The sequence below is a fragment of the Oratosquilla oratoria genome, chromosome 32 (assembly GCF_046742065.1).
Source record: "Oratosquilla oratoria isolate Oo_2021 chromosome 32, ASM4674206v1, whole genome shotgun sequence".
NCBI lineage: Eukaryota > Metazoa > Arthropoda > Malacostraca > Stomatopoda > Squillidae > Oratosquilla > Oratosquilla oratoria.
The window spans coordinates 9,668,885-9,696,296 of NC_134808.1; the positions used below are offsets into that span (position 1 = coordinate 9,668,885).

General features: G+C 38.0%; 2 protein-coding genes across 6 annotated transcripts in view; one reads left to right on the forward strand and one right to left on the reverse strand.

Annotated features, from left to right (window-relative positions):
- Nucleotides 1-18,483, reverse strand: part of LOC143041764 (pescadillo homolog) — an 83,026-nt gene extending 64,543 nt beyond the window's left edge. Inside the window, exon 1 of the mRNA XM_076213790.1 lies at nt 18,326-18,483. Within this exon, the coding sequence (XP_076069905.1) occupies nt 18,326-18,346 (21 nt within the window). The 5' untranslated portion in view covers nt 18,347-18,483. The remainder of the gene's footprint in view (nt 1-18,325) is intronic.
- Nucleotides 18,484-18,739: 256 nt separating this feature from the next.
- dbe (KRR1 small subunit processome component homolog dbe) overlaps nt 18,740-27,412 on the forward strand; it is a 51,508-nt gene continuing 42,835 nt past the window's right edge. The window contains exons 1-2 of one of the 5 annotated variants that reach the window (XM_076213796.1): nt 18,740-19,151; nt 25,401-25,621. In XM_076213796.1, the coding sequence (XP_076069911.1) occupies nt 25,421-25,621 (201 nt within the window). In that variant the 5' untranslated portion in view covers nt 18,740-19,151; nt 25,401-25,420. The remainder of the gene's footprint in view (nt 19,152-25,400; nt 25,622-27,412) is intronic. The other 4 variants (XM_076213792.1, XM_076213795.1, XM_076213791.1 and 1 more) reach the window with 4 other exon arrangements.

Below are 27,412 nucleotides of genomic sequence, written 5' to 3' on the forward strand. Positions count from 1 at the left end.
GAATGGAAGAGAAACACAACACAGATAGAACCACAAGAATCAAAGAGGAAAATGAAAAAGTAAGCCAATTACTAGAATCAGTTCAGGAAGATGAACCAGGAATTATGAAACAAATTGAAGAGAAATTTAGACTCGGAAAGTATAGCACAGACAAGACCAGACCAATTAAGATTAAATTCAAGTCACAAACAACGGCAGAGAATATCTTATCCAAAACAGGGAAACTAGCAACAAGTGAACAACACAAAAAGATATGGATAAAAAGAGAAATGAATAAAGAGGAAAGAGAGGAAGAAAAGCAGAAAAGACTGGAAGCTAAGACAAAAAACGAGAACAGAACGGAGTCAGAGAAAGAGAGATTCTATTGGAGAGTAGTGAACATGAAACTAAGGAAGTTCGACATACAAAAGAAAAACATAAGGGAAACAGAGAACACAATGGAAGTGGCAGAAAACTAAGAGTGTCTTACACAAATATAGATGGATTAATAACAGGATTGAATGAGCTGAATGATTATTTGAAAGAAAAAGAACCGGACATAATGGGAATTGTAGAAACAAAATTAAAAGGTCCACTACCACCCAACAGTGTAGGACATGATGCATACAATTATTGGATTAGAAACAGAGAGAAAAAGCAAGGGGGTGGAGTTATGTTCCTGACTAAGAAGGATATAAACGTGAAAGGTGTCATATATGGAAAGAATACAGTAGAGATGATTATGATAGAAGTGGAAGACAGAGATAAGAAGAGCAGAAAATTTGTGATCAATTATGTGCCTCCGAAAACAGCCTCATGGGAGGAGAGTGAATATAAAAGTATGCTAGAGGACACAAAGATAGCATTAACTAAAATAATGGAAGACGGAGGAAGAATAGTTATGATGGGCGACTTTAATTGCAAAGAAATCTGCTGGGAAGAAATGACAGTAAAGAGTGGTGATCACTCATGGGGAAATGCTCTACTTGAGATGATTACTGACCATTCAATGACACAATGGATACAAGAGAACACTAGGTATAGAAATGAAGAAGAACCATCGAGGCTAGACTTAATAATTACATCTGAACCTAGAATAGTGGACAAGATTGAATATAAAACACCAATAGGTAAAAGTGACCACATATTGATTGAACTGGAACTTAATGAAGAAAAATATATGAAAAGAAATGAACAATATAGAAAAGGAAGATTGATGTATGAAAAAACAAACTTTGATGAAATAAGAGAATTCTTCCAACAAGAAAACTGGGAAGAAATATACAAAGAAGAAACATCAGTGGAAGAGAAATGGAATATTTTGACAAAAATTTACAAAAAAGGAGTGGAAAAGTATGTCCCAAGACAAAAACAAGAAAAAGAATATGTAAAATGCTGGTACAACAAAAGTTGTAGGGAGTTAAAAGACAAAAGAGACAAAGCCTGGACCAGATGGAAAAAAGACAGAAGACCTGAAAAATGGAAAATATATACTGGTTATAGAAATGAATATGTACTAAAGTGCAGAGAGGAAAAAAGAAAATATGAAAAAGATGTTATAGAAAAGTGTAAAGATCAACCAAAACTATTCTACAGATTTGTAAACAATAAACTGAAAAACAAACAAGACTTGGAGAAATTAAGACAAGGAGGAGTTGAATACACTGAGGAAATGGAAATGGCAGAAATTATGAACAAACATTTTAAATCAGTGTTTACAAGGGAAAATATACAACCTGAAGAGATTGAGTGGAAGGAAAAAGTCCCCCCTATGGAAGAAATAGAAGTAACAAAGAATGAAATATTGACACACTTGGGTAATTTTGATGTCAGAAAATCGCATGGGCCAGATGAAATAGCAAACTGGATTCTGAAAGAATGCAGGAATGAACTGGCAGACAAAATACATAGCATAATAAGCAGTTCCTTAAAAGAAGGAAAAGTTCCAGAAGATTGGAAAAAAGCAAATATAGTACCTATATATAAAGGAGGAAATAAAGAAGAACCTACCAACTATAGACCAGTCTCTCTAACAAGTACAATAGCAAAAATATGTGAAAGAATTATCAAAAGTAGATGGGTAAAATACTTGGAAAAAAACAACGTACTAAATCCAAGGCAATTTGGATTCAGGCAAGGACGATCATGCGTCACCAATTTAATATGTTTCTATTCAAGGCTAATAGATATAATACAAGAAAGAGATGGATGGGCTGATTGTGCATTTCTAGACCTAAAAAAAGCTTTTGACAAAGTACCACATAAGAAGCTGCTTAAGAAATTAGAATATGAAGGAGGAATACAAGGTAAATTGCTAAATTGGATGGAAGACTTTTTGCAAGAAAGAAAAATGAGAGTAGTGATAAGAGATCAGCACTCAAAATGGAATGAAGTAATAAGCGGTGTCCCGCAGGGAACAGTTCTGGCCCCAATAATGTTTGTTATATATATTAATGATATGGATGAAGGAATTGAAAGCTATATGAGCTTCTTTGCAGATGATGCAAAATTACTGAAAAGAGTGAAAACTGAAGAAGATTGTGAATCACTACAGAGAGATCTAAATAACGTACAAGAATGGAGTAGGAAGTGGGAGATGGAGTTCAATACAAAAAAGTGTAGTATAATGGAATTTGGAAAAAGCAAAAACAGAATAACAGGATCATATAATTTGGGAGAAGAAGGAATAAAAAGAGTAGAAAATGAGAAGGACCTGGGAGTCATTGTTATGAATAATATGTCACCTGAGAAACATATAAATAAGATTTTTGGAGAAACCTATAATTTAATAAGAACAATCAAAGTGGCATTTACATACCTGGATGAAGAAATGGTGAGGAAAATCCTAATCACCCTGATAAGACCAAGATTGGAATATGCAGCAACAATATGGTCACCAAGTACAAAAAAATGTATAAAAAAACTTGAAAGAATACAAAGAGCAATTACAAAATTGGCACCAACACTCTCAAAACTATCATATGAAGAGAGACTACAAAAACTTAAACTACAGACACTAGAGCAAAGAGAGAGAGGAGATTTGATAGCTATTTACAGAATCATGAAAGGCATAGAAATTACTGATAGAGAGAATCTGATAAAATGGGATGACAGAAATACAAGAGGACACGGAAAGAAAATAAAAAAAGACAGCTATAGAAGAGATTTGAAAAAGAACAGCTTTCCTCACAGAGCAATAGACAGTTGGAACAAGTTAGATGAGAAAGTGGTGTGTGCAAAAACAATACATGAATTTAAAAATAGTTTAGATAAAATGAGATATGAAGACGGGACCCCACGAGCATAGCTCCCCTTCCCGTAAAATACAACTAGGTAAATACAACTAGGTAAATACACACACACCAACGAATGGACGGCTTGGAAGACATTCTGAAGAGAATTGAAGTTTATGGATCCCAACACAAAGAGAAGTGCCTATTGTATTTACAGGGTGGGGGGGAAATTGCTCGTGGAGTAGTAGGAAAGTAGGGAAAGAGGAAAGGGGGAGGGATTACTGTGGGAAATGGAAGGAAATGAGGAAGGAGTAGACTTGGCCCAGGCAGACAGGCGAAAGGTAAACAAAAGGCCTCCCGATGATGACGAAATGTCTAATAAAAATGTAAAGATTAGAAGTATAGACAAGAGCAATACAGTAGAAAGTGATGAGAATATTTTCCAGGGATTTAAAGAGGGTGGGGGGGACACAAACCCCCCCCCGACTGACAAGACTAGAAGAGAAGGTCGATAAGATGATCGAGGACTTGGAGCGTAGGTTCGGTAATGTTGACAGTATTATACGAAGAGTTGAAAAATTGGAAGAACTAGAGAGGGCGAACAAAAACTTAACTAAGGAAATTGAAGAATTAAAACAACAGTTAAAAGAAGTAAAAGATGAGAATAAAGTCTTAAAGGAGAATAATAAGGAGAACAAGGAGGGTTGGAAAAAAATTCATGAAAATAGCAAGGTTGCATTCACTGACATAATCAGACAACAAATGAATGAACAAACTGAAAACTCAGTTATTAAAGTGATGAGACAGAAGGAGAATATAGTAAGAGACTTAGCAGACAAAAAGAAATGTATAATTATATTAGGAATGGAAGAGAAACATAACCCAGATAGAACCACAAGAATCAAAGAGGAAAATGAAAAAGTAAGAAATTTACTAGAATTAGTTCAGGAAGATGAACCAGAAATAATGAAACAAATCGAAGAGAAATTCAGTCTAGGGAAATATAGTACAGACAAGACCAGACCAATCAAGATTAAATTCAGGTCACAAACGACGGCTGAGAATATCTTATCCAAAACAGGGAAACTAGCAACAAGTGAACAATATAAAAAGGTATGGATAAAAAGGGAAATGAATAAAGAGGAAAGAGAGGAAGAAAAACAGAAAAGACTTGAAGCAAAGGAAAAAAACGAGATAAGAACGGAGTCAGAAAAAGAGAGATTCTATTGGAGAGTAGTGAATATGAAACTAAAGAAAGTCGACATACAAGAGAAAAACAAAAGGGAAACAGAGAACACAATGGAAGTGGCAGAAAACTAAGAGTGTCTTACACAAATATAGATGGATTAATAACAGGATTGAATGAACTGAATAATTATTTGAAAGAAAAAGAACCAGACATAATGGGAATTGTAGAAACAAAATTAAAAGGTCCACTACCACCCAACAGTGTAGGACATGATGCATATAATTATTGGATTAGAAACAGAGTGAAAAAGGAAGGGGGTGGAGTTATGTTCCTGACTAAGAAGGATATAAACGTGAAGGGTGTCACATATGGAAAGAATACAGTAGAAATGATAATGATGGAAGTAGAAGACAGAGATAAGAAGAACAGAAAGTTTGTGATAAATTATGTGCCCCCAAAAACAGCCTCATGGGAAGAGAGTGAACATAAAAGTATGTTAGAGGACACAAAGATAACATTAAACAAGATAATGGAAGAGGGAGGAAAAATAGTTATGATGGGCAACTTTAATTGCAAAGAAATCTGCTGGGAAGAAATGACAGTAAAGGGTGGAGACGGCTCATGGGGAAACGCTCTATTCGAGATGGTTACTGACCATACAATGACACAATGGATACAGGAGAACACTAGGTATAGAAATGAAGAAGAGCCATCAAAACTAGACCTAGTAATTACATCCGAACCTAGAATAGTGGACAAAATTTAATATAAAACACCAATAAGTAAAAGTGACCACATATTGATTGAACTGGAACTTAATGAAGAAAAATATATGAAAAGAAATGAACAATATAGAAAAGGAAGAATGATGTATGAAAAAACAAACTTTGATAAAATAAGAGAATTCTTTCAAAAGGAAAACTGGGAAGAAATATACAAAGAAGAAACAACAGTAGAAGAGAAATGGAATATTTTGACAAAAATTTACAAAAAAGGAGTGGAAAAGTATGTCCCAAGACAAAAACAAGAAAAAGAATATGTAAAATGCTGGTACAACAAAAGCTGTAGGGAGTTAAAAGACAAAAGAGACAAAGCCTGGACCAGATGGAAAAAATACAGAAGACCTGAAAAATGGAAAATATATACCTGCTATAGAAATGAATATGTACAAATGTGCAGAGAAGAAAAGAGAAAATATGAAAAAGATATCATAGAAAAGTGTAAAGATCAACCGAAACTATTCTACAGATTTGTAAACAATAAACTGAAAAACAAACAAGACTTGGAGAAATTAAGACAAGAGGGAGTTGAATACACTGAGGAAATGGAAATGGCGGAAATTATGAACAAACATTTTAAATCAGTGTTTACAAGGGAGAACATACAACCTGAAGAGAACGAATGGAAAGAGAAAGTCCCCCCTATGGAAGAAATAGAAGTAACAAAGAATGAAATATTAACACACTTGAGTAATCTTGATGTCAGAAAATCGCATGGACCAGATGAAATAGCAAACTGGATGCTAAAAGAATGCAGGAATGAACTGGCAGATAAAATACATAGCATACTAAATAGTTTCTTGAAAGAAGGAAAAGTTCCAGAAGATTGGAAAAAAGCAAATATAGTACCTATATACAAAGGAGGAAATAAAGAAGAACCTACCAACTATAGACCAGTCTCTCTAACAAGTACAATAGCAAAAATTTGTGAAAGAATTATCAAAAGTAGATGGGTAAAATATTTAGAAAAAAAAACAGTGTTAAATCCAAGGCAATTTGGATTCAGACAAGGACGATCATGCGTCACCAATTTAATATGTTTCTATTCAAGGCTAATAGATATAATACAGGAAAGAGATGGATGGGCGGACTGTGCATTTTTAGATCTAAAGAAAGCTTTTGACAAAGTACCACATAAGAAGTTGCTTAAGAAATTAGAAACTGAAGGAGGAGTACAGGGCAAACTACTAAATTGGATGGAGGACTTTTTGCAAGAAAGAAAAATGAGAGTAGTGATAAGAAACCAACACTCAAAATGGGATGAAGTAATAAGCGATGTTCCGGAGGGAACAGTTCTGGCCCCAATAATGTTTGCTATATATATTAATGATATGGATGAAGGAATAGAAAGCTATATGAGCTTCTTTGCAGATGATGCAAAACTACTGAAAAGAGTGAAAACTGAAGAAGATTGTGAATCACTACAGAGAGATCTAAATAAAGTACAAGAATGGAGTAGGAAGTGGGAGATGGAGTTCAATACAAAAAAGTGTAGTATAATGGAATTTGGAAAAAGCAAAAACAGAATAACAGGAGCATATAAATTGGGAGAAGGAATAAAAAATGTAGAAAATGAGAAGGACCTGGGAGTCATTGTTATGAATAATATGTCACCTGAGAAACATATAAATAAGAACAATCAAAGTTGCATTTACATACCTGGATGAAGAAATGGTGAAGAAAATCCTAATCACCCTGATAAGACCAAGATTGGAATATGCAGCAACGATATGGTCACCAAGTACAAAAAAATGTATAAAAAAACTTGAAAGAATACAAAGAGCAATTACAAAATTGGCACCAACACTCTCAAAACTATCATATGAAGAGAGACTAGAAAAACTTAAACTACAGACACTAGAGCAAAGAAGAGAGGAGATTTGATAGCTATTTACAGAATCATGAAAGGCATAGAAATTACTGACAGAGAGAATCTGATAAAATGGGATGACAGAAATACTAGAGGACACGGAAAGAAAATAAAAAAAGACAGCTATAGAAGAGATTTGAAAAAGAACAGCTTTCCTCACAGAGTAATAGACAGTTGGAACAAGTTAGATGAGAAAGTGGTGTGTGCAAAAACAATACATGAATTTAAAAATAGTTTAGATAAAATGAGATATGAAGATGGGACCCCACGAGCATAGCTCCCCTTCCCGTAAAATACAACTAGGTAAATACACTTAGAAAATCACATGTCCAGTCAATAACAAAAACGGATGTGTGTGTGTGTGTGTGAGCGAAATGACTTAACAGTGTGGGCGAAGTGACTCCACAATGTGGGCAAAAGAACCCCAGGTGACGCCACACCAATTATCTTCAGTAGAGATCTCTACAGAAGAAATAATAGTGGCCATCAACAAGATCGCACCAAATGCAGCAGCAGGACCAGATGGCTTCCATGCCCAACTGCTAAAGAACTGCAAACATCAGCTAGCACTACCCCTGAAACTGCTATGGAATATGTCTCTACAAGCAGGACATGTGCTACAAGCCCTCAAATATGGCACAATCACCCCAATACACAAAGGGGGTAGCAAGGGCATTGCCCAAAAACTACAGGCCAGTGGTACTAACATCCCATTCAATAAAAATAATGGAAAGAGTAGTGTGGAAAGCAATCATTAAATATCTGGAAACCATAGAGGCATTTAACAATGGCCAACATGGATTCAGACAAGGACGCTCATGCCTCTCGCAACTACTTGCTCACTATGATAGAATACTGGACGACACCAAAGATGGGGACAACGTCGATGTCATATACCTTGACTTTGCAAAAGCGTTCGATAAGGTGGACCACGGGATCCTTTTACACAAAATACGAGCGCTTGGAATATGCGGAGTCCTAGGTAAATGGCTACACAGCTTCTTATCTGATAGGAAACAGCGAGTCAACGTACAGGGAAATCCTTCACAGGCAAGCAGTGTTATTAGCGGTGTTCCCCAAGATACTGTACTGGGTCCCTTACTGTTCCTCATCATGATAGGGGACATAGACAGAGACCTTAAACACTACAGCTACCTCCTTCGCCGATGACACGCGAATCGAATTGAAGATCCGTACACAACAAGATAACGATAACCTGCAGCAAGACCTTAATGAAATCCTGAGGTGGGCAGAGGAGAACAACATGGCACTGAACGGAGATAAGTGGCCAACAAAAGATCATTGCAAAGGATGTAATGAAAGATCTGGGAGTGAGTATGAGCAGTGATGCCTCCTTCTATCATCACATAAACCAAACAACATTAAAAGCAAGGCATCTATCAGGGTGGATCCTACGTACCTTCCAGACAAGAAGTCCAAGATGTATGCTGACCCTGTGGAAATCATTAGTTTTACCACACCTAGAATACTGCTGCCAACTCTGGTCTCCCCAGAAAATATCAGAAATCACGGAGATTGAAGGGCCCCAAAGGACCTTCACCAACAAAATACATGGGCTCCAGGAACTGAACTACTGGGAGAGGCTGAAGGAGTTGCAGCTGTTTTCTCTTCAACGGCGCAGGGAACGCTACATCATCATCTACATCTGGAAGGTGTTAGAAAAGAGGGTGCCCAACACTGGTATTCAAGTAACAGTCCACCAAAGAAGAGGGAGGCTGTGTTATGTGAGGACCACTCCCAGATCAACACTGAGCATCAAGTCCAGAATACATAACAGCTTCTCGTTCAGTGGTCCAAGATTGTTCAACTGCATCCCGCCTCAACTGAGAAACATAACAGGGGTGTCTCCAGACACCTTCAAAAAACATCTGGATATATGGTTGGCCAAAATACCAGACCAGCTGCCAACACCAGGATACACCAGCCCCAACGCCAATCGACTAATCTAGGTAGGTCAAACACCACCAGAGGCGCCACCGTCGATGACGAGCACAATAGCGCGTCATTTTATGCACACGCCATGCAAATGGCCAAATTTACATACCGCCGGAAATTTCATTCATACAAATGCTATGCGAGTGTATTTACTACGATCGTAGTAAATTTCAAACCATTACATCATCAGTTACATGTCGGTACATAAAAACATAAGATAAACATAGCTGCTTGCATTCAGCAGTAAATCGAAAATTGGTTTATGTTTCAGCGTAAAAAATGAGCTAAATAAATTCAGTGTATTGGCAACTGACCAAAATAAACGAAAACTACTAGTCTCGCGGATTATTCTAATAACAAAATAAAGGCAGCGTGTTACAGAAGAGCTGAGAAATCGGTGGTTTTAATTAGTTTTATTTTTCAATCGGGTCGGATTATCGGATAACAACAATGTCAACATCCATCCCGCCATCTTATCTATCACTGGTGATATGGATCAAACTTCACTCTATTAAGTTTCTTACTATTATGTTATTAATGTAATAGACTTATAGTTGAATTATTTGAACTATTTTCTTTAAAATGTGTGATTTTCATGTAATTTGATCAAAGAGAAGTTACGTTTTTATCCTCCGTAATATTACGGACCACAGCTACGATTTGTCCTGCCCGCTATCTATGATCACTGGTGGTATGGATCAAACTACACTATTAAGTTTGTTACTATTGTGTTATTAGTGTAATAGATTGCATATAGTTGAATTATTCAAACTATTTTCTTTAAAATGTGTGATTTTCATGTAATTTGATGGCATTCACAGCTGTGGTGGGTAATTTTGCAGAGGATAAAAACGTAATTCTTTGATCAAATTACATGGAAATCACACATCTTCAAGAAAATAGGTCAAATAATGCAACCATATGCTAAATTTTTCTATAAAATTGTGCCTGTCAGTAAAAACCGTCATTGTTTACGTTTGATCGGCGATTAGTCAGATCGCACATTTCGGCCTGATTTCCTGGGACAAAATAGGCCCGATTTAATTCCATTCAAAATGCAATATCTCGAGAACTAGGACAGCTAGATGGATAATTCAAATTGCACTGTACTCATAGCGACTTTTTGCATCCCATGAAAACTACTTCAGCTAAAATATCAGAAATTCAATTTTCATGTTGACCTAGCTAACTGGTATCCAGTCAAAACGTCCCCGGGTCAAAATGTCCCCGGTGTGGTAGTACCAAAACGTCCCCGTTCTGCAACGTACTTGTCTGTTCAACGATGAAAATAATTGATAAACCATATCTAATCTGTAATTAAGGAGACTAAAACTCTCCCCAAAACGTGAAAATAAGAAATATTCGCGGCCCATTGGAAGTCCAACAACAGAACAATGTCTTTTCATTTACTATCATTCCAATGTTTCAGTTCCAGAAAAAATAATTCTTTCCATGACTGCGCTGTTTTGCAAGTGCTGGATACGATAAGATATAATTGACATCGGCTACCGCCAATTATTTACTCCGAAGTATATATTTTTTTCATTCTGGTTTTGCATCTTTCCAATAGAAACAGTTAAGTTTGTCAATATGAAGTTCTCTCTGAATCATAATCTATAAAGTGGGCAAAGCACAGTGTTGATAGGATTGCACATTCTTTTGAAATTAAAAAATTAGCATATGGTTGTATTATATGACCTATTTTCTTTAAAATGTGTGATTTCCATGTAATATGATCAAAGAGAATTTACGTTTTTATCTGCAAAATTACCAACCACAGCTACGAACGCCGTCCGACTCACTTAATGGTCGGCGGTTGATAATTTTGCAGAGGATAAACACGTAACTTATCTTTGATCATATTACATGGAAATCACACATTTTAAAGAAAATAGGTCAAATAATGCAACCATATGCCAATTTTTATATAAAATTATGCATTTGGGCAAAAGCCGTCATTGTTTGGGTTTGGTCGGCGTTGGTAATTTTGCAGAGGATAAAAACGTAACTTCTCTTTAATCGTCTTACATGGAAATCACACGTTTTAAAGAATAGGTCAAATAATGCAACCATATACTAATTTCTATATAAAATTATGCATTTGAGCAAAAGCTGTCATTGTTTGGGTTTGGTCGACGTTTAGTGAGACCGTCTTTCCTTTGATTTTTTTGATCATCGATCTTTAGTGCAAGATCCGATTTTTTGCTTTTTAATTTTTGGAAACAAAAAGAATTAGTAAATCTATAAGATGACAAATGATAACTCGCAGTTATGTTTGAAATGTATTAACAGTGATGTAAATTAGAGTGGATAATGCAGAGAGAAAATTGTTGGGAAAATAAAAACACGAGAGAAGCAACAAACACAGATAGTCAAGAGAAAGAAATCGAAATTGGAAGAGAAAAACATTAAATTTATATTATATGCGAATATTTAATTACCACCAAGTTTATGCACGAGGGCACATGCACACACAGAATGCAAAGATTTCCATTGGAGAGTAATCGACATGAGATTGAAACAGTGGCACATCAAAACGAAAACACCAAGGACAGAAAAGATAATGGAGAAGGAAGAAAATTAAAAGTGGCCTACACTAACATTGACGGATTAATTTCAGGTCTGAACGAACTCAATGATTATCTGTTAGAAGAAAAACCAGACATAATGGGAATTGTAGAGACTAAACTAAGAGGAGAAATACCATCTATTGATATTGGACAAGGGCTATACAATTACTGGATAAGAAACAGGGACAAAAAGCAGGGAGGGGGAATCATGTTCTTGGCCAAGAAAGACCTAAACATGACAAAAATTGCAGAGGGCAAAGGTAATGTTGAACTGATCATGATAAAAGTCAAAGGCAAGAATATGAAAAGTAGAAAGTTTGTGGTGCCCTATGTGCCCCCAAGAACGAATGCTTGGAAAGAAAACGAACACACAAAAATGCTAGAAGATACAAGAAAATCACTAAATGAGATACTAATGGGTAAGGGTAACCTAGTAATTATGGGAGACTTCAATTGCAAAGAAATTTGTTGGGACAACATGACAGTACGAGATGACGACGTGTGGGGCAATGTACTGCTAGACATGACCATGGAGTACACAATGACCCAGTGGATCAGTGAAAACACAAGGTACAGAAACAATGAAGAGCCATCAAAACTAGATTTAATATTTACAACGGAACATGAAATAGTGGACAAAGTCCTCTACAAGACACCAATTGGAAAGAGTGACCATGTACTCATCGAAACTGTACTAAAGGAAGAAATAGAGATGAAGAGGAGCGAAAAGCATAGGAAAGGAAGATTGATGTACAACAAAACAGACTTTGCAAAACTAAAGACGTTCTTCCAGAATGCAAACTGGGAAATATTCTATATGGAAGAGACAACAGTGGAAGAGAAATTGAACATACTGCTGGATAATTACAATGAAGGGGTAAACAGGCATGTACCAAGACAAAAGATGCAGTGAGGCAAAAGACAGAAGGGACAAAGCTTGGAAAAGGTGGAGAAAAGACAAAAACCAAAGCAAATGGCGAATTTATATAAACTATAGAAATGAGTATGTTAATGTGAGAAGAGAGGAGAAAAGGAACCATGAGAAGGATATTATAGATAAATGCAAAGATCAGCCCAAGCTATTCTACCGGTATGTAAATGGTAAACTTAAAACCAAACAGGAACTAGTGAAACTACGCCAAGGAAATATACAATACACAGAAGAATTAGAGATGGCCGAAATCATGAACAACCACTTTAAATCTGTCTTCACCAGAGAGAAAATACAAAATTGGGACGTAGATAATAACAAACATTCTCCCCACATGAGTGAATTTACATCACAAAAAGAAATATCAGAACATCTATCAAAACTGGACGTCAGAAAATCACATGGCCCGGATGGAATTGCAAATTGGATTCTAAAAGAATGCAAAGAAGAGCTAACGGACAAAATACACATCATAATAAATAGCTCACTCAAGGAAGGAAAGATACCTAATGACTGGAAAAATGCTAACATTGTACCAATATATAAAGGAGGAAACAAGGAAGAACCCACCAACTATAGACCAGTATCACTAACAAGCACTATAGCCAAAATTTGTGAGAAAATCATCAAGAATAGATGGGTAAAACACCTGGAAGATAACAACATATTAAACCCAAGACAATTTGGGTTCAGACAAGGTAGATCATGCACCACAAACTTGATATGCTTCTACTCAAGACTAATAGACATAGTGCAAGAAAGAAACGGATGGGCTGATTGTGCATTCCTAGACTTGCAAAAAGCATTTGACAAAGTACCACACAGAAAAATACTAAAAAAACTGGAACACATAGGAGGAATACAAGGGAACCTACTAAAATGGATGGAGGACTTCCTGACTGGAAGAAAGATGAGAGTAGTGCTCAGAGAAAAATATTCAGATTGGAAAGAGGTGATCAGTGGAGTACCGCAAGGATCTGTACTGGCTCCAATAATGTTTGTTATCTATATGAATGATATGGATGAGGGCGTGAATAGTTACATGAGCTTCTTTGCTGATGACGCCAAACTGTTAACCTCTTCAGTACGGGCCTTAAATCTCGTGGGCAGCAGCCGATGCCAGCCGTACGACGTGTCGTAATAATACTCGCATCATAAAATATAGTCACCGCTTATATCGATCGTTCTCTCTTTCACCCGTGAATTTTGATAACCATAGAAAATGTGATTACAGACAGTTTAGAGAGTATGTCATTACGGAGGGGCAACTACAATAAATATAATCAAGACACCGATATGAAAGCCTCGCGTATCCACTTGGTCCTCATGACGCCTACGTATGCGGCACCGTATGGAAGAGGTTAAGGAAAGTAGAAACTGATAAGGACTGTGAAGCACTGCAAGAAGATCTGAATAGGGTATGGAACTGGAGTCAGAAATGGGAAGTGGATTTTAATACTAAGAAGTGTAGCATAATGGAGTTTGGAAAAAGCAAAAACAGAATATCAAGAAATTATACAATTGGAACCAAGGAAGTAAAGAAAGTAGGATCCGAAAAAGACTTGGGAGTTATTATCACAAACGACTTGTCCTATGATACACAGATTAACAAAATTGTCGGGGAGACTTACAACTTGCTAAGATCAATAAAAGCGGCTTTTGCTTGCCTGGACGAAGACATGATAAAAAAAAATTTGGTTACATTGATAAGGCCTAGACTAGAGTATGCGGCGACATTGTGGTCCCCCAGTACCAAAAAGAACAAAGAAAATAGAAAGAATCCAAAGAGCAGCTAAAAAAATGGCACCTGCACTTGCAAACCTATCATACGAGGAGAGATTGGCTAAACTGGAGCTACCGACACTGGAGCAAAGAAGAGAGAGAGGAGACCTACTGACCATCTACAGAATCATGAAAGGCACAGAGATACTTGATAGAGAAGAATTACTAAACTGGGACAAGAGAAACACAAGAGGACATGGAAGGAAATTAAGAAAACACAGCTATAGAAGAGAACTGAAGAAAAACAGTTTTCCACATAGAGTTTTAGACACTTGGAACAAACTGGATAATGAAATAGTAAGCGCAAAAACCATTCACGAGTTTAAAAGCAAACTAGACACTGAGAGATACAATGGCGGGACAACACGAGCATAGCTCCCCTTCCCGCAAAATACAACTAGGTAAATACACCAAAAAAATACACATATAGGCAAACACAGCTTTCCTCACAGAGTAATAGACAGTTGGAACAAGTTAGATGAGAAAGTGGTGTGTGCAAAAACAATACATAAATTAAAAAAAAGTTTAGATAAAATGAGATATGAAGACGGGACACCACGAGCATAGCTCCCCTTCCCGTAAAATACAACTAGGTAAATATAGGTAGGTCAAACACCACCAGAGGCGCCACCGTCGATGACGAGCACAATAAGCGCCATTGTATGCGCACGCTATGCAAACGGCCAAATTTACATACCGCAGGAAATTTCATTCATACAAATGTTATGCGAGTGTATTTACTACGATCGTAGTAAATTTCAAACAATTACATCATCAGTTACATGTCGGTACATAAAAACATAAGATAAACATGGCGGCTTGCATTCAGCAGTAAATCGAAAATAGGTTTATGTTTCAGCGTAAAAAATGAGCTAAATAAATTCAGAGTGCTGGCAACTAACCAAAATAGGCGAAAACTACTAGTCTCGCGGATTATTCTAATACCAAAATAAAGGCAGTGTGTTACGGTAGAGCTGAGAAATCGGTGGTTTTAATTAGTTTTTTTTCTATCGGATAACAACATCAACATCCATCCCGCATCTTATCTATCACTGGTGGTATGGATCAAACTTCACTCTTATTAAGTTTCTTACTATTATGTTATTAGTGTAATAGACTTACAGTTGAATTATTTGAACTATTTCCTTTAAAATGTGTGATTTTAATGTAATTTGAGCAAAGAGAAGTTATATTTTTATCCTCCGTAATATTACGGACCACAGCTACGATTCGTCCTGCCCGCTATCTATGACCACTGGTGGTATGGATCAAACTACACTATTAAGTTTGTTACTATTGTGTTATCAGTGTAATAGCTTGCATATAGTTGAATTATTCAAACAATTTTCTTTAAAATGCGTGATTTTCATGTAATTTGATGGTATTCGTAGCTGTGGTGGGTAATTTTGCAGAGGATAAAAACGTAATTCTATGATCAAATTACATGGAAATCTTACATCTTAAAGAAAATAGGTCAAATAATGCAACCATATGCTAAATTTTTCTATAAAATTGTGCCTGTCAGTAAAAACCGTCATTGTTTACGTTTGATCGGCGATTAGTCAGACCGCACGTTTCGGCCCGTTTTCCTCGGACAAAATAGGCCCGATTTAATTACTTTACTTAGTGAAGTTCTGAGGTCGATCCTCACAGCCGTAGTGGACTACCGCTGCTGCCAGTCCTGTTGTCCTTCCTCGCGAGGGTCAGTTGGTCTGGTAGTGTGTTTTGAGAGAACCTACTGATGGCAGTGTAGCCTGGCACTGGAGGCTCGTCTGACACCTTCCGCAGGAACCTGTCCAGTGCATGTTTGAAGCTGTCCACCGAGCATTTAGTTTTCTCTCTCACCTCTTTTGGGAGGGCGTTGAAGATTTTTGGACCCTCATGGCCTAGGCTGGTTGCCAGTAGGGTCTTAATCCTTACCGGGGCTCTTGATGGGAGAGTTTGTCTCTCACATTTGCGCCCATGCCTTATACTGTGGTATGGCTCGATTGTAGAGGGCGTGGGGTCCGGAACAAGTCCCTCAAGGATTTTCCATGTGTAAATGGCCCTGTATCTTTCTCTCCTCCTCTGTTGAGAGTATAGGCCTAGTGCTCCCAGGCGATCCCAATAGTTGAGATCTTGCATCCCTTTGATGCGCCTGGTGTAGTTCCGTTGGACAGCTTCAAGCATCTGGATGTCTCCGCGTTTGTGTGGTGACCAGAGTTGGCTACAATAGTCCAGTATCAGTTGGATAAGCGACTTCCAGAGGGTAAGCATCACTTGAACCTCTCTTGAGGAGAAGGTCCTTAGGACCCAGCTGGCCATCCCTCTTGCTCTATTTACTGACTGCATGATGTGGTGTTGGAAAGTGGCATCATCACTTAAGTGAATGCCCAGGCTTTTCACATGGGCTTTGGGTGTGATTTTCATACCTCTCTCCGTGTGCAGCTCAGTGTCGTCTTTAATGCCTTGATTTGTGCCATATCTCAAGACTTCGAACTTCTCTTCGTTGAATTGCATGTTGCTGTTGTTGGCCCATGCATAAACTGAGTTGAGATCGTCTTGTAGATGTTGCACATCCCCACTTTCCCGCATAGCATGGCTGATGTGTGTATCATCGGCAAAAGACAGGAGGGTTGAGTCCACCCTACTATTTATGTCATTCATATGGACAAGGAATAGGAGGGGGCCAAGCACAGATCCTTGTGGTACTCCGCTTATTACCTTGGATTCGGTTGACTTCACACCATCAACTGCGACTGTTTGTGTACGGTCTGTCAGAAAGTTGTAGAGCCAGACTCCTAGCTTCCCTGAGATTCCTAGATCCCTTGCCTTATCTATGGAGGAGGACACCGTGGTCCACCTTGTCGAAGGCTTTAGCAAAATCTAGGAATACTACGTCAACATTTCTCCCCTCCGACAGGTTCCGTAGTAGCCAGTCATTGTGTGCCAGTAGGTTTGAAAGGCATGATCGACCTTTCCTGAAGCCATTCAAAATGCAATATCTCGAGAACTAGGACAGCTAGATGGATAATTCAAATTGCATTATACTCATAGCGACTTTTTGCATCCCATGAGAACTACTTCAGCTCAAATATCAGGAATTCAATTTTCATATTGACCTAGCTAGTAAATACAGATAGTCAAACGCAGCAAAAACAGTCCTGTAGCCTGTATATTTATGAAGATTTCTACGCCGTGCAGCGCGAATTCAGTCGTAATCTATGGTACAAATGACAAGGACTGTTGGTTTTAGATTACGTTTACTTAAAAAATGCTAGTAATAACGGGAAGAATTAAATGGAGTTTTGACCCTAGGACGTATTGACCGGGGGGCATTTTGACCCTAGGACGTATTGACCGGGGGGCATTTTGACCCTAGGACGTATTGACCGGGGGGCATTTTGACCCTAGGACGTATTGACCGGGGGGCATTTTGACCCTAGGACGTATTGACCGGGGGGCATTTTGACCCTAGGACGTATTGACCGGGGGGCATTTTGACCCTAGGACGTATTGACCGGGGGGCATTTTGACCCTAGGACGTATTGACCGGGGGGCATTTTGACCCTAGGACGTATTGACCGGGGGGCATTTTCATTTTGACCCTAGGACGTATTGACCGGGGGGCATTTTGACCCTAGGACGTATTGACCGGGGGGCATTTTGACCCTAGGACGTATTGACCGGGGGGCATTTTGACCCTAGGACGTATTGACCGGGGGGCATTTTGACCCTAGGACGTATTGACCGGGGGGCATTTTGACCCTAGGACGTATTGACCGGGGGGCATTTTGACCCTAGGACGTTTTGGCCTCACCCGGGGACGTTTTGACCCGAGGACGTTATGACCCGGGGACGTTTTGACCGGTAAGCCTATCTTGGGTATTGGCTGCATGTTATTGTGGTAAAGTAACATGCAGTTGAATTTCAGTTTTTTTTTTTGTGTGTGTGCCCGTACCTAACTTATTCCTAACACGGACTACGATCTCATGAGACCGCCTCTTAAATTATTCAAATAAATACTTACTCATTATTCGATATACATTTATCTTACCTTTTTTAACATCCGACCCATTGTAATATTCTTCTTGTCTCAGGTCCTGTATACTATATAGTTTCTTTCCTATTACAACAAACAATACGACTCATCCCCAAATCTTTAGCGTGCAGTCTCGACAGTGGACCACATGTTGTTAATATCCCACGGCATTATATTTTAGACGTCTAAAATATTTTCGTATTTAACTTATACAACCAAATATATGACTAACTATTATAACTTTACGATTATATTAGAATTAAGCACATTTTGTATAGACAAGACAACAAATGTACTGCTGGTGATAATTAGAAATGCCTTGAATTTTTTTTAATTTGTATTGATATGATACATATATTTAATATTATTTAAATCTAATGTCATATATAATTTGAAATTGAGAATTAATTTATTGAAAGTTTTGTTTTTACCTTATGTATCCCTAACATGTGATCAACTAAATAACAATCCCGAACGCGTGAGAAAATAAGTGATATTTGCTAAATACTGGACCTATAGTAATTACTGAAATCTGGAAGCAGCAAAATTAAAAACTGTATTATTTAGAATATTAATATATATTGTGGAAGTAAGTTGACTGCAAATATAATTAATACTGTTGTTGAATGTCAGCCCGGACAGTTCCCACACCAGAATAAGAATTGTAGAGTTAAGAGTAAGAGTGTATGAGAAACACATAAGTGCACCAAATCGGGAAAGAATTGTCTACTGGAGAAGATCTCTACAAGTACAAATTTTCCTGCTGACCTCTCGGTGCATAGGGGCTGCAACCTGCACATTAACACCACTACAGCATCCAACCTTGGTATATTTTATATATGTAGGTATCCCCACAAAATTTTCAAAAAACAAATAACCCTTGAATTATTGTTGCATATGAAAGACAACTTTATTAGAAACAAAATGCTTTTTAAATTTTTGAAATAGCTTGAAAAATAAGGGAGATACAATATTTTTTTAGCCCGCATTTTTGGCTAGACTTGACCATAACAAAGTGTTAGAATTAAGGGTGGTAATTTGTAAAGATTTCGGTAAAGAAATACACATCAACTCTAAACCACTGGTCCAACTTAATTAAAATTCGGAATACTTGGGTTTTATGGATCAACAAATCACATGAGCATGTCAAAAACAATGTGAGACATCTCCATCATACCATATTTGCCTTTTCATGGCAACCAAGAAGCTGTCAATGGTGGGTCTTGCTAAACGCCGACCGAAGTCGACCAACACCGACCAAAACCACACAATCACGGTTTTTGCTCAAATGCATAATTTATATATAAAAAATAGCATATGGTTGCATTATTTGACCTATTTTCTTTAAAATGTGTGATTTCCATGTAAAATGATCAAAGAGAAGTTACGCTTTTATCCTCTGTAAAATTACCAACCGGCAACCAACGCCAACCAAACCCAAACTATGACGGCTTTTGCATGACAAAAACGTAACTTCTCTTTGATGATTTTACATGGAAATCACACATTTTAAAGAAAATAGGTCAAATAATGCAACCATATGCTATTTTTTTTATATAAATTATGCATTTGGGCAAAAACCGTCATTGTGTGGTTTTGGCTTTGGTCGATGTTGGTCGGCAATTGGCGGTTGGTAATTTTGCAGAGGATAAAAACGTAACTTCTCTTTGATGATTTTACATGGAAGTCACACATTTTAAAGAAAATAGGTCAGATAATACAACCATATGCTAATTTTTATTTAAAATTATACATTTGAGCAAAAGCCATCATTGTTTGGGTTTGGTCGGCGTTGGTTGCCAGTTAGTAATTTTGCAGAGGATAAAAACGTAACTTCTCTTCGATCATTTTACATGGAAATCACACATTTTGAAGAAAATAGGTCAAATAATGCAACCATGTGCTATTTTTTATATATAAATTATGCATTTGAGCAAAAACCGTCATTGTGTGGTTTTGGTCGTCAATGGTGATGTGTAAACAAAATCAAATACGAACTGGACGCATAAGATTCATGGGTGATATGCCTATATGTGATGACCCTAAGCTCAAACATTAAGTGATCAACGCTCTTAAGCTTCTCATATCCGGGAGAAAATAGGTTGATAAACACGTTTATGTATATTTAAATAATATTTAGTGATACCTTACCTTAATATTTTTACTCGGAAAACTATGTTGCCGAGTTTGATAACCAAATTTCCGTTCGAATCGCTGAAGACATTTTCTATTTAAAGAATTGGGCATACACTTGCAAAAAAACAAGGTAATTTTAATATCTTGCGCATCCGCTGAACGCGGGAAGCATTCAAATTAAACTAATCGGAAGCTCGTGGTCCGCAACAAATGGCGACGTAAACATTACATGGTCGACAGTGGCGCCGCGCGTGGATTCCGGGGTACCTAATATATGTGGTCTTGTTTAGATAGCTAGGTCAACATGAAAATGGAATTCCTGATATTTGAGATGAAGTAGTTCTCATGGGATGCAAAAAGTCGCTATGAGTATATTGCAATTTGAATTATCCATCTAGCTGACCTAGTTCTCGAGATATTGCATTTTGAATGGAATTAAATTGGGCCTATTTTGTAGGTACCCCCACAAAAAACAAAACTTTAAATTATTGTTGCATATGAAAGACAACTTTATTAGAAACAAAATGCTTTTTAAATTTTTTAAATGGCTTAAAAAATAAGGGAGATACGATTTTTTGAATTATTTTCTTAGCCCGCATTTTTGGCTAGACTTTACCATAACAAAGTGTTAGAATTAAGGGTGGTAATTTGTAAAGATTTCGGTAAAGAAATACACATTAACTCTAAACCACTGGTCCAATTTGATTAAAATTCGGAATACTTGGGTTTTATGAATCAACAAATCACATGAGCATGTCAAAAACAATGTGAGACATCTCCATCATACCATATTTGCCTTTTCATGGCAACCATGAAGCTGTCAATGGTGGGTCTCGCTAAACGCCGACCGAAGTCGACCAACACCGACCAAAACCACACAATCACGGTTTGTGCTCAAATGCATAATTTATATATAAAAAATAGCACATGGTTGCATTATTTGACCTATTTTCTTTAAAATGGATGATTTCCACGTAAAATGATCAAAGAGAAGTTACATTTTTATCCTCTGAAAAATTATCAGCCGACAACCAACGCCGACGAAACCCAAACAATGACGGCGTTGGTTGCCGGTTGATAATTTTGCAGAGGATAAAAACGTAACTTCTCTTCGATCATTCTACATGGAAATCACACATTTTAAAGAAAATAGGTCAAATAATGCAACCATATGCTATTTTTTATATATGAATTATGCATTTGAGCAAAAACCGTCATTGTGTGATTTTGGTCGTCAATGGTAATAAGTAAACAAAATCAAACACGAACTGGACGCATCAGATTCATGGGTGATATGGATACATACCGGGGTGCTAAGCTCAAACATGAAGTGCTCAACGATATTAAGCTTCTCATGTCTGGGAGAAAATAGGTTGATAAACTTGTTTATGTAACTTAAAATTATGTTTAGTGATTCCTTACCTTAATATTTTTACTCGGAAAACTATGTTGCCGAGTTTGATAACCAAATTTCCGTTTAAATTGCTGAAAATTTGTTTCTATTTCAAGAATTAGCCTTACACTTGCAAAACAACAAGGTAATTTGAATATCTTGCGCATGCGCTAAGCGCGGGAAGCATTCAAATTGAACTAAATAAAAGCTAGTGGGCCGCAACATATGGCCATGAAAACAATACATGGTCGACGGTGGCGCCGCGCGTGGATTCGGGGGTACCTATATTTTGTCCCAGGAAATCGGGCCGAAACGTGCGGTCAGACTATAGTCAGCGCAACGAGAAATGACCGCTAAGGCGTGGCTAGGAGATTTCCCGGTGTTGCCACACATGGGCATCCATGGTGAGAACGTGCGTGTGGATGTAGTGTTTTCTGAATGCAGTGTGTAGGTACCCCCGAATCCACGCGCGGCAATTACTGTAATGGTAAAAATGCAGACAAAGCTTTCAAGAATATTTTATGTTGAAGTAGAAGCATTGCAGTATAGTACAAAATATGATATATATATATATATATAATATATTTATATATGTATATATATATTTATACATATATATATGTATATATATATATATATACACACATTATATATATAGTTTCACTCTCCTTACAGGAAACAACTACAAATACATGACCACAGACACTTTTACCCAGACTGACAACGATAGCTTGTCAGTATTGTGTATTTTTCTTTTTTTTTTATTATTGATGGATTGTTTTTTGTTTCCATCTGAAGAGACCACTTAGTGTACATATACACTGCACACACTCACTATTGCCTCCAAAAATAAAAGCAAAACCATACAAAAACTGCTAAATTGTGCAACTGGTAAAACCAAACAGGGAAACCATGTTAAAAAAAATAATTTTATTGGACTTAAGGAGTCAGTCGGATAAAAATTTCCGACTCCAACTTGTAGTACTCTTAGAACTTTGACTCCAACTCTGCAACCCTGTAAAATTGTGTATTTGAGCAAAAACCATCATTGTTTGGGTTTGATCGGCGATTAGTGTTATCCGATAATTCGACCCGATAGGAAAAAAACTAATTTCTCTCTCTGGCTGAAGGTGTGCAGTGCATACCTAGCACACCCTGAATAAATGCCCCTGGATGCAGCCTCAGTACCTCACCATGGAGGCTTAATTCTGTTTGGGAAGGTTGTATGTATGGTGAGAAACATATGTGATCTTTTTCTTGTATATTGGAATGGCTGTATATTGAAATGAGTGTAATTGGCTCAATCATACTGAGAAGTTGCATATATGCAACACTGATCTACTGCACCGCAAATGTCTGCTGTTATGGAGAGGGGTTGTTCTTGTTGTTGTTGTCGTTCCCTAGACTGTCTGTCCGAGCAGTCCCGTCTCCCCAAGGAAGGCCACAGCCGAAACTGGGTTTTCCCACAAATCCTTTATAGAGTGTATGTTGTGTTGTTTGCGTGCATGATTGTGTATAATGCAGTCTTCCATTATGTGTTGTATGGTATGGGGTGAAGTGTTACATCCTGGGCAGCTGTTCACAACACGGTCGTCCAGCCTCTTCTGGTAGCTTAGAAGTGCTGGGTGGTGACCGCATCGCAGTCTGGCCAAGTGGACTCTGTCCTTTCGTGGGAGAGAGGATTCAGAAGGGTGGATATCAGGGGGTCTGGCATGCAGCAGTGTGTTGTCTTTCAGTGTGTTAATGGAGCGGTGAGTGATATGATTATGAATATGTTTCCGGAGGCTGGTATTTGGTGGTTGTGGAGGAAGAGAAGAGAGTATCTGTGCGTAATAAAGGTCTTTGGGTGTAGTTTTAATGTTTCTTGGTGTGTGTGGGTGTTCTGCTATGTAGTGTAGCGGGTGTTTGTGGTTCCTGCAGCAAGTGTTTGTGTGCCTCTCATGTCGAGGTGGTCCTTGACTTTGAGGACTTTTGTTTCATGGTGTAAATGGTCTGTAGGTGTTGTATTTGTGCAGCCTGTAATTGTTTTTAGGGCTTTGTTTTGTATGATTTGAAGGGTGTTGTGGTGTGTCTCACTGAGATTAGGAGCCCATGCAGGACTCGCATAATTCATCACTGAGCGTATGCATTGTTTGTATATTGTTATATTAGTTTCTTTGTTTTGTCCAAATGTTGTTCCAGTGATTGACTTAAGTGCGTTAAGTCTAGGTGTGCATTTGTTTTTTATGTTTGTGAGGTGTTGTTTGAAAGACATGGATGTATCGTATGTTACACCAAGAATTTTTGGTGTGTTTGTGTGTGGTATTAGAGTGTTGTTGATGTAGAGATGAGGTATGTATTTGTGTTCTTTTGTCCAGTTGGTGAGAAGTGTTGCTGTAGATTTGGTTGGAGCTATTTTGAGTCTGTTTGTGATGAACCATGTGTTGAGTGTGTCAAGGTAAGGCTGGATTATTTCTGCAGCTTTGTCTGTGTTACGATGTGTGCATGTGATTGTTATGTCATCTGCGTAGGAAGAGATTTGTATTTCTGAGGTGTCTGGTGTGGGTAAGTCATGCATGTATAGATTAAATAATGTGGGGGATAGAACTGAGCCCTGTGGTACTCCGTTCTTAATGTTTCTGATGTGCGATGATTGGCCATTATATGACACATGAGCATTCCTGTCTGCCAGATAATTGGCCAGCCATCTTTTGGTGTTATTGTGCATGTCTGTGTTATATATTTTATTTGTTAGGTTGTGGCGGGGGATAGCATCAAAAGCTTTACTAATGTCCAATGTTATAAGAAGTGTTCTGTGGTGGGGCCTATCTGAATTGATGCCATCTAAAATTCTTTGTGTGAGGTTTGTCAGAAGAGTGTTTGTGGAGTGTAGTGGCCTAAAACCGTGTTGTGAGTCAGCAAGGGGAATATATGGTGTGACAAGTTTAAGTATTAGGCATTCAATGACTTTAGAGGGGGTGCAGAGAAGTGTGATTGGGCGGTGCGATGTTGGGATTGTTGGGTCTTTGTTCGGTTTTGGAATGGTGATTATTTTACCATGCTTCCAGATGTCGGGTATAGTGTTGTGTGAATAGCTGTAGTTTGCAATGTTTGTGAGTGCGTGTATACCTTGTGGTCCAATGTGTTTTAGGTGGATGTTGCTTATGTTATCAGGGCCACAGGCAGATGAGTGCTTGAGATTATGCATTATGAGTTTTGTCTGACTGTCTATGAAGGGTGTATAGTCTGAGTCTGTGGTACTCCCCCAGGTAGTATGCATATGAAAATAGATTAACATTCGCTGTCTTGCCAAGAATAAAGTAATTTTAAATGTGTTTACCATACCTCAATGAGTTTGGTAGTGCATAATATATGGTAGTTGGGTAATGATAAGTATTTTTCTGGTAAAAATCAAAGGATTTGTGATTTTGATAAGCTTGAAGTACTTTTAAATTTTGAAGACCTGTTTCTTAGAATTAGAAGTGTGTTATGTGTTATATTAACTCAAGTTCTATTTCATTCATATTTGACTTTTGTTGTATTTTTTATTGATTGATTGATTGATTGATTGATTTTTTTCAGAATAATAGAACAGGTACAACATGGCTGATGATGAAACAGAGGAAGGCCAAGAATTGCCAACAGGACCTGTAGAAAATGCTTGGAATATTCCAATACCAGAATTTAAGAAGGGAGACATGAAGCACCCATTACTTGAAGAAAGTAATTTCTCTATCCTGTTCCCAAAATACAGAGAAAAATATTTGAGAGAGTGTTGGCCTGTACTCCAGAAAGCACTGGATGTAAGTAATGAGTTTAGAGGGGCTTATTTGTGAGTACATCTTAAATTTTGTGTAATTTAGGCATATGAAATTGACGATATGTCGGTATGTAACCACTTGGTACATTAACTACTGGTACTTCCATTTCATCTGCACCTTTTATTTTTTTTTCTTCTCTACTTGATCTGCCTTTCCTTCCAAAATATCTCTTTGTTACTTTAAAAAGAATTGTGTCATACTCCTCCCCCATTTCACATTTGCTCCCTTTTTTTCCTCCTTTATCTTATGTTTTACTTCTCTTCTTTTTTCTTTGTACCTCTCATAAGTGCAACCAATCTGTGAATGCTCATTTATTCTCTTATACAACCTTCTTTGCTTCATCATCCTACCACTCACTACCCTTCCTCCTATTTCCTCCCATCCTGCAGGGAGAGACGATAATGGAAAAGATGGTGCTAAGAGGAAGATGAGCAGAGTATGTTTAGGGAGCTGCTAAATGTGAATGATAGGGAGGGAAAGGTAGTTACAGTGGGAGTTTCTAAAAAAAAATGACAGTGGTGAATGAGAAAAATGGGAGAGAAATAAGAAAAGATGAGGTGGAAGCAGATATTAAAATGATGAGAGTAGGTAAGGCACTTGGGTGAAATGGGTGTCATGCAGAGTGTCTAAAAGAGGGAGGTACAGTGGTGGTGGACTGGCTGTTAAGGTTGTTTAATGTTTGTCTAAAAGAGAGTAGAGTGCCAGAGGACTTGAGGAGTGCCTGTATATTTCTGCTTTACAATGGGAAAGGGTGTTAAGAGGAGATTGTATGAAAGAGTGATTATGCTGACAGCACTGTATGGGGCAGAAAAATGGAATATAATAGAGGAAGAGAGGAGGAGTTTGAATGTATTTATCTAGTTGTATTATATGGGAGGGAGCTATGCTCATAGTGACCCGTCTTTGTATCTATCAGCATCAAGTTTGTACTTAAATTCTTGAATAGAGTTTGCACATTCTGTTACATACATATACCAAGGATTTTTCCCCCTTACAAGGGAGGTAGCCAAAAAGGAAAAGGCATAAAATCATTTCCACCCATTCCATCCCTGAATACACTCCACACCCCTCCACCCTCCCTCTTATCTTAGCACCTCCTGGATGACGGGTCATCCCTGCACCTTGTCCACTGCCCTGGGTCAGAAGCAGTGTCGCAAGACACAGCACACCCACAGCAAGGCCGCTTCATTAAATCGGCGACCCCCCCACTCCGTCCCCCCATTGCATAAAAGGAGAAGACGGGGAGAAATCCCTTCGGGCTGCATCAAATTTTGCTCACACATACTACATCACCCCCCATTCCACCTCATGCAATCACAACATCATCCATATACAACCATTCTCCATTCACCCCTGTCTTCTGTCCTCTCCCATCCTTCCTCAACAGACATTCCTCTCTTCCCCAAAGCCCCCTTCACCCCATCCATCCACCTCATCCTAGGACGTCCCCTCATGTTCACTCCCTCCACATCTGCCTTCCATACCTCTTTTACTAGTCTTTCTTCACTCATTCTTTCCATGTGTCCAAACCATCCCAATATTCTTTCATCAACCCTATCTCCCAACTCCTTTTCCACCCCTGTTCTCCTCCTCACCTCCTCATTTCTCACTCTATCTAGCCTAGTAACCCCCATCATACTTCTCAGACACCTCATCTCAAACACATTCAAACTCCTTCTCTCTTCTTCTCTTATGTTCCATGTTTCTGCCCCATACAGTGCTGTTGGTACAATCACTCCTTCATACAGTCTCCTCTTAGCATCCATTCCCAAA